At 45.5% G+C, this 8889-nt stretch overlaps 1 protein-coding gene across 1 annotated transcript in view; it reads left to right on the forward strand.

The window, feature by feature from the left end:
* Window positions 1–448: 448 nt before the first annotated feature.
* Window positions 449–8889, forward strand: part of T265_01266 (hypothetical protein) — a gene marked incomplete at both ends in the record, with an annotated part of 34424 nt that continues 25983 nt past the window's right edge. Inside the window, 4 exons of the mRNA XM_009165251.1 lie at window positions 449–558; window positions 2051–2095; window positions 6785–6869; window positions 7880–7978. Coding sequence (XP_009163515.1) covers window positions 449–558; window positions 2051–2095; window positions 6785–6869; window positions 7880–7978 — 339 coding nt within the window. The remainder of the gene's footprint in view (window positions 559–2050; window positions 2096–6784; window positions 6870–7879; window positions 7979–8889) is intronic.

An 8889-nucleotide genomic window follows, 5' to 3' on the forward strand; every position in this document is an offset into this window, starting at 1 on the left:
AGGTCATGCCGGTGGACGTGCAGTCGCTGAATACGCCACTTACAATCCAGGGAGAGGTACTGGAAGTTGTGGATCGTTTTACGTATAATAGAAGTTGTATTAGTTCTGATTGTAGTGTGACAGATGAGGTGAATGCACGAATCTGCAAGGCTCGGGTCGCGTTTGCTAACTTGAGACACCTATGGCGTCAGAATGGTTTATCCCCGAACCTGAAGGGACGTGTGTATCAAGCTACAGTACAGGCTGTTTTGTTGTATGGCTGTGAGACTTGGCCTATTCGAGCAGCAGAACTGAGACGTCTTCAGGTGTTCGACAATCGTTGTCTAAGAACCATGGCTCTTGTGGTTTGGTGTCGGCTAATCCGTAACGAGGCAATTAGAAAGCGTGTTTTCGGTTGTGCAGCAGGATGAAGAATGTATCCAGCACCAGGAGCTGCGTTGGTTGGGCCATGTATCGCGTATGCCTAACCATAAAAATGGAATATGGAGTTTTGGGTGTACTGGTGCAGGTCGCCTTCGAGGCTGGGGCCCCAGAAACCTCTAATGAAGAACTAGGTTCGTAGTTCTCGGGATCAGTTTAACAAAGAAGCGCGAGTACGAAGACTGTCACGTCACTGTCACTGTCTTGGCACTCGCACTTCAGTGTTAAACTGTTCTCGAGAACTTAGATCTTAGTTCCTCATGATGGGGGTCTGTGAGGTCCCAGCCTCGAGGGCTGTAAATGTTAAGTTTGTATGTGTTCATAGAATATCCTTCAGCTGTGGCGTTCTTTTAAGCGCACAACTGCCATGCAGCTTGGAGGGAAAACAAGAACTGAGATACTGTCAGGTCTGCACAGTTGCTTCCGGGAAGCCAGATTTGGGTTCGAACAACGAGCCTTCCGGTAAAGTGCTTCTCACCCTAGCCACTGGGTTATCTAGACCTCGTACTGGAGACACGAGCGCGACTAGTCCGAGTGACTGATTGTTTGGCGTATGAAGTGTCATACGACACCGAATCATTGATGATCGAAAGGTTACCATCCGGTAAACGCAGAATTTGACTGAATAATTATTTGTACCCATCTACCTATATATCGATTTTCAGGACTGTGCGATGTCAAGGAAAGCCTTCGGATGAACTTCCGTTCAGTGAACCCCTCCACTTTACTCAGTGCGGTTGAGTCAGTGGTAGAAGCGCTGGACTCTATTCGCTTGTGGGGTGATAAACACAGGTCGTAGTATGTTAGCACCTTTAAGTTTGCAATGCATAGTCGAAGCGACCACTTGCAAATAGTGACCCAGAGTGACGCTTGATGAGTGACCGTGAAAAGCACGCTATCTTTCGGTGAATGCCTTGATAGCTGTTTCGGTACTGGACTCATGCAGCGGAATGGCTTCAGAGTACCAAGTAAATCGGTTAACCGCAGTCTAGGAACATATCTAGAGGACGGCAGGGGAATTGCAACTTCTACGTGAATATGGGTAAGACGTGAGCCTACTTCTAGGAGACAGCCAATATGGATCTCTGCGTGTCTGTACACTCTTGCCGCAGGCCAGATAAGCCTAGGATATTTTAACATACCAAGCCAAAAGTGCTCGCCAGAAACGGGCTTATTAGTGGCGTAGATTCAGGAATGGACAACACCCGGAAATGCGTTAAGGCGAAGCGGCAAGGCGAAATCGAGACAACCGTTGAAGGGAAGCCTAAAGAGACGCTTAATTTGATTATGCCCATAGGCTTTAACCACAGCTGCCCTACGTGAGAACAACGGAGCTGGGCATCTGATTGTTTGGTAGCAACGGCTTGGAGGTGGATTCTAATGAGTGGTCGTCACAGAGGCAGTCACCGAAGACCTTGATAAAACATCCACAACATTATTGTCTTTTCCTTATGTTGATTGGGAGTCTGGTGACGAAACTGAGGTACCGGACTTCTCATGGGGATCGCCGTTTCAAACTGCTTCGGAAAGTATGGTTGAAAGGTTCTTGATCGCTGAAGTTCGGAGGCCACGAGGAAGCTGTTGAACGTTAATAGTAACAAACATCGTCTCCGTTTTCTTTGCTTTTCAGTTTCATCTTCGCCCTTATGGCCTTGATATTTGGAGGAATTGAGGGGTAAGCTGTCCCATTTCTCCTTCGTGTTGCGTTCCTTTTATTCATTGAGCAAGTTTGCAGAGTTCAGTGTCACTGAGCTTTTCACTGCTGTCTGTTTTCTACCAGATGTCGTGGCTTGACATCAGTCATCCTTTCGTTTCCATAGTTGTGAGTTGATGTCTACAGACGGGCCGCCATCCACATGGGAATTTACTCTCATCAGGACAACCTTTTCATTTTGCATGAAACATTTCAGAAAGAATTCGGCTTTTCTGTGAAAGTTGCAGTTCAGTAACTCGACTGGGGGAGTGGGAATGCAGATGCCACTTCTGTGAAAATCACATTTTACCACGTTTTCATCATCGTTGATAAGGCTTGGTGCAAATGATCAGATCTTAGAGGGTATTGTGGACCGCAAGCAAAATAAACGAACCAATAATTTCTAGTGGATTGTTAACAACTTTTGATGGCAGCAGTACTTTGGCACTTTGCAATGTATATGTGTTCCGGGCGTGTCTATCAAAATTATTGGTGTATGTATCCCGCTGCACTGGATAATTCGTCAGGTCACGTTTACATATGCAACCTTTGAAGTTTATAGCATGACTGCTGGGTCATACAATGAGATTGCTGAAAACAAGCAACCGGTCCAAGGCCTAACGATAGTGAAGGCTTTGCATTCCTTAAGCTGGGTCCACGAATGACTAGACATTGTTAAACCCAAAACGTAGTCTTTAATCTGTTGGGATGTTTTTTTCCGGTGAATATTCGTTTGTAGACGGACATTATCATTGTGGCTGTCATGTTCTCTGCAGGTTTTTTGATTGGGTGCTTGAAAGCAGATGCTTATGCAGTGGTTCTTCTTTTATGGTCGTCACTGCGGTTACATTATGCCCCAGCTTATGACCGTCACGAAGAGACTGAACTTTGCCGTGGTGTGACGGTTTGCGTGTCTCCGCGACCCATTGAACTGTACTGGGGATGTCATTGCGACATGTATAGAGTCTCTTGCACGAAGTTTGTTGATGGCTAGAGGTCTGAAGTACACAGTCTCCTGGCCCTCCACGTTGGGGCTTGGAACATGTGTGGCGACTGGTTCTATAAAAATGGTAAGGCACTCGCGTTCCCGCCAAACACCGCTGCATTGCGGTCAGGCTTTTGAGCCAAAGGCTTTGTTTGAGGATCTTAATCGTCTTCCTTCCTGGGCCTGGGCGCCCCGACAGTATCCTAGCCCACGTACAAACACGACACTTACAACTAACGATGGTCGCACACCACATCAACCATCACGTGGTGTCACCATCACCTTACTTGCTTGTACAGTATGGCGTGCAGCAGAAAACAGGCCATCACTGACGTTTCTTTCTGCTCCACATTCCCCCTTCATCCACAGCATTAACTCTCCATGTGCAGCCAGCAGTTAGGATTGATGACTCCTTTCGTTATGCATCGGTTTTGCCAGCAAAATCTGCGCTTCATCCGGCGCCGACATCCTCAGACAGCTCGAAATTAATCTTCAAGAATCGACACCCAGTCTATTTGGCTTCTTTTAATGTTTGCACTCTGAAGCAAGCAGGACTGCAAGCCGTTCTTGCTCTCATATTGGAATCCTTTGACACCGATGTGTGGTGTGTATCAGAAATAGGAATTCAAGATGTAAGCACAACGGTTGAGCTAACTGCCCCATCACTCTCCACTTGCTTCCGGCTGCGCACCTCTGGCGATCCAGAGATCCTAAATCATCGGGCGGAAGGATCATTGCTTGAATGAATACCCGTTGATAGTTGCCTACGTACGATTTGTCTGGCAAAATCTGTGAAACAGTCCCATAAGCTGTCTGTGTTTCCTGTCGACTTACGCTCTAACCGATTGTAGCTCTGAAATCATCAAAGACAAATTTTATGATGTCTTGAATGCCATGTTGCGGAGAGCGAGAAGCTCAGATATCGTTGTGGTTTCTGGAAGTATGGATGGACAAATCTACTGGTTTAGCGCACCTGAGACTCAATCAGATGGCTGGCATTGATTGGATTCGGTAAGTACGGCAGTCAGCTTTGTGCTGACGGCAGGCTATTTTTTTCAGAAATAACTCCCGAAATAGATGAGGTTGTCTGGCTACATGGTGTCGTTCAGTAGCGTGCCTGGTATGAACTCACATCGCCATCAGTAACGGATGGATAGGTTCAGTAGCTGAATGTCTGTTGGGTGGAATTCCACACGGATCCCGCTTTACCACTCGCAGTCAGGTGCTGCTATGGCCGAGACCCAACAGCCAATCATGACCCAGTATTGGTCGAACGCCGGTTGTCAATGGCGCATCCAGAAGGCGCCGAAATTTACAGGAAGTTATCGCCGCCTATACCATATATGAAGAGCTGTACAATTGTTCTTGACTTCGTTTTGTGCGCTACTATATGTTGTGCACCCTTGATGGCTGTCTTCACGTGAACGCTAATTTGCGATGCTCAGACCGAGAACCAAGCTTAGGAAAATACCGTTACCTCACTGTCGCTCGCTTTGGGCGGATTCCAGCTATGCGCTCGTCTTGAGTCGCTTCTTTCGTTTTTAGGACCACGTGGTGGGCGGAATAAATCGAATACAGTTTGGCCCAACAAATTACCAGACGTCACATGAAGCCTGGTGGACACGGAAACGGAAGAGGCCCAGAAAGCATGATGATAAGAAAACTGATGATCCTGTTTATGCGGAAATTGTTGGTCACCGCTAGACATGGGTTTTAGGCTCACAATTTAGTTGGACCGATTTTGGTTCGAATACATCCCAATTTCACGAGCTGACTGTGGGGGATCTTGCGGATCTGTCCCTTCGAGAACATGCGACGTCTTTAGGTGTACCAGTGGGCCACTGGATGGATCTGAGCAGATCGTTGGCTTAATAAGGCCAGAAAGCCTGGTTCGTTGGAAACGTTTAGTCTATATGCAGCTGTTTCTTTACTCCCCTCCGTTATCCTTGTTTGCTTCATGTACCACTAGCTTGATTTATAACCACTGTCCACTGCTACGCGCACCAATAGTCACTTGTTTCAATTGTGTGCATGTGCCACTTCATGGCCTTAGCGTTTGACCTACTAGGACCAGACCGTGTGGTAATTTACTGTCCATCAGTGTACAACGCTTGAGCGGCGTCCGGTTGCAGCTGGTTTTTTGTATACTCGAAACTAACATTCAGAACCGCGAATGAATACCAGACCAACGTGCAGCCTTAAGAACTGGACATTTGTGCTTATAACTTATCACTTACTGCCAATTCCCATTATTCGCAGCTTCTGGGGTTGAAAGACGATCCAGAGGGCCAGGTCATCGCCAAACCACCACAATAGAATGATTGCTTATTTTAATATCCCGACACTAGCCGATTCGGTAGCACTAAACTTTCTACTCGTTGAACCTCGGTGACTTGTGAACATCCACTGCACGCTCACCAATCTAATTTATATGTGGAGTGTATGGCAGTTTTCGTGCGAAGCCTTAGTAACGATCCTTATCACGCAGCAAGTAAGGTTAGTGGCCCGTGTAGAAAGTGCCCGTTTTTGGAACGAAAACATCATTAGCAAGTGCTAAACGATTCGAGTATTATTTCAGGTGAAGTCTTGCTATCCGACGTATATTGGTACTGATGTTTTCGTTCCAAAAACGGGCACTTTCTACACGGGCCACTAACCTTACTTGCTGCGTGTCCATTTTCGGGAGAATGGCACTTTTCCTGAACAAATCTCAATACATGTTCTTCGTGATAACTCAAGATGGGAGTACAACGCCAAGCTGTTCAAAGGACTTTTGAACGACATAGGGAGGTGCGGAACATAGTACTTTTTAACGAACAAATGAAAAGCAAGCTAGAACACTACGGGTGACTTTGTTCAGAAGTCTCAGCGTGGAAGTTGAATAGACGATAGATTGCAACTCAGGTTGAAGTGGTGAGAAATTCGGTCGCCTGGACCATCTCTAGCTAGATGCGGATGGTGGTGTCTGACGAAGACTGGCTACGAAATGAGTTCCAACGGCGTGGAATCAGAGGCTCAACTTGATGGTAGACTGTTTCATCTGGGCTAGTGCCAAGCGGCATTCTTTTTGTGGCCGAAATAGCCTTCGGAGGAACCAGAGACCGTTACGCGGTGTTTTGAAAGTCTTTCTCTCTAAAGATCCAGGTCTTAAAAATATTTCCTTGTGGGAGAAGTCCTTCGCTAACTGAACTCTATTTTCCGTGAAACCGAGTAAAACTATCTTATCGCTCTTTTGAATTACGAAAATTTCCTGAAGGACAGAAGATATCCTCGGGAATTTAGAAGCGGCGAGTGGTAGTGAAACACAAAACCCAACAGCATCAGACTCCGTGGAATTGATGGGTTAGTTGGTCGACTATTGGTCGTCGACAAACGTGACAGTTATCTGCTGCATCGAAATGTGTGGGAAAGTCAACAGCTGCACCCTTAGGAAAGGTCCGAACCAAATCCACCGTCGTGTCCGAGTTCTGTCTTTTGGGTAGGCTGACCAACATGACTAACATATATCCTCATCTAAAAGGAAGCATCTGTAACAAATATACATTTTCACCTAATAAAACTAGTCACAGTACAGCGCATATCCTTTTTTGGTCGTTTTGATTCCATTTTTACACAACCGTGCTGCGCCCATTTGGTTCGTGCTGGGATTCTACTGTTCAAGTCGTGCTTCCTTGTTTTTTCTCCAGTGGGGCCACTAATTCTCGCATCGTATTACTGAACAGCCATGGCGAAAAACTTGGGTATGCCGAAGGCCCTCACACTAATCAGTGGGTAAGTATTTTAAACTGATATCCATCTACGCCTGATTGAGTTGGAATAATTACGGCTTCACAGGTACCATCCTAAGGTTGTCACAGTAGGCTTTCATGTTCATTTGTCGTTGAGTTCTGTTCGGAGAGGTTTTTTGGCGTTAGTCTCATGTAGTCCTTCTTGATGACGTGTACTTGCAATGCACTTCGTTTGGTAAAATGTCTCAGTGACTAGGACTGTCCCTGCTATGAACCAACTTGAATAACTCTGATATTGTCAGGTAAGGTTGCGTTGTTGACTACACGCAACATGAATTTTGACGTCCTAACGCAGGGTTTTTGTAGTCAACATTTCATTAAGATAACAGATCTGTTTGCATAGGGAATCATGAACCAATTTTTTGCATAGATGTTTTGTGCGTTATTAGAATTGTTTGGACGGCAGTGAAATAAGAATGGCAGTTCGCATGATTGTCATGCGCCCTTGAGTAAACCCGATGGCACAGCTATCGCCGAGGTCTGATTAGGGCGGATTGCGGAGATTAACCACAGGTATCCATGTCTGGAGCTCACTTTTCATCACTTGTGCTATTTCGGATTTGGATAGTGTGAAAGAACCATTTCTTTCACTTCACGGTAGTCCGCCAAATCAGTGCTAATTTTGTTGATTTTCCAAACCGTGTTTGAAGCGCACAAGAGATGCTGCGTTGTTCGTCTGGAACATGGGTCAACTGCATAGGCTGCAGCCGTGTCTCATCAGTGTGCATCCTAAACAGTACATCCTGAGGTGTGAATTAGATTTAGTAAAGAAAATCATCACCAGTGATTTCATAACAGAACATCCAATGTGAGTAGATTATTTCCAAGGTATCGTTGCGTTCACCTCTGACGATAGCCCACCATTTTCTCTATTTAACTATTTGACGTAGACCCGACTCTTACTGCTTAATGTTTTTTTCATTGTTTTTAACTGGCTGCTTGGTTTACCCCGATACCAATAACATTGTTTTCTATTTTTATCTTATTTTCCAGTTGATCGGCATGAGTGAAGCGGTAAAGCGTTTATTCGATCTGATTGATGCAGCTATCCATGATGCAAATCTGCCCCCACAAACACCTATCACATATCTGGTAAGTCCACTCTCCGACTGACCTGGATTACAATTCTTTCTGGTTCCGGTAGCTGAATCAGTGTTAACCGTGGGTTTTGAGGATAAGGATTAATTTTATTCTATCCTTCAATTTTTTTTCAATGATCTTGATCAGTGTGTTCTCCCAATCCTTCAAGCCGTACGTGATGTTCCAACTACACTAATTTCTCCCTAAGAGAGGCCGCCACTGAGAGAGACTTTTCTCTCTCCTGGTTGTTTACGTTTTTTTTTCTGGCGGGGGAGGGATTGCTGACAGATCAGTGATTCAACAGTAATGCAGTAGATACAGCGTACCACAATTGTTGAGGTTGCTTAACTCATTTTGCAGAAAAATTCTCTTAGATTCGTCAAAACTACCATCATTCAAGTGGAAAACACCGAGCAATTTTAAGGCTCTGTCACATCTAGTCGTTTGCTCATTCCTTTGACAGTGAGCGGATAAGTGGGATGTTTCTGCGCTAATCTTTCAGATGTTTCGATGGTGTACGCACGCATAGACAGTTGTGTAGGGTTGTTTGAGAATCCGTATACATATTAATAGTGGTAGACCTTTCATGGAAAATTAAGTTTTTATACACTCGAATTGTAAATTGCAGCATAGTTCAACAATGAAAAGGGTACATCTAGGATTGCAATATTGCGTCATCCAGCTGGGAGTCATAGGCTCATGAAGAAAATGCGGTTACCGAGATGTCGCGCTTTTCAGGTGAGCACAATATTCAGCGCCGTCACGAAGATACTGGACGTTACCGTGGTGTGACGGTTTGCGCACCTCAGCGATCCATTGAGCTATACTGGAGAGTGTCCCGCGACATTCACAGAGTCTCTCATACCAGGTTGGTCAATGGTTAGAGGTCTGACGAACACAGTCTTCTGGCCCTCCAGGTTGGG

Source organism: Opisthorchis viverrini (genome assembly GCF_000715545.1).
Source record: "Opisthorchis viverrini unplaced genomic scaffold opera_v5_13, whole genome shotgun sequence".
In the NCBI taxonomy this organism is placed as follows: domain Eukaryota; kingdom Metazoa; phylum Platyhelminthes; class Trematoda; order Opisthorchiida; family Opisthorchiidae; genus Opisthorchis; species Opisthorchis viverrini.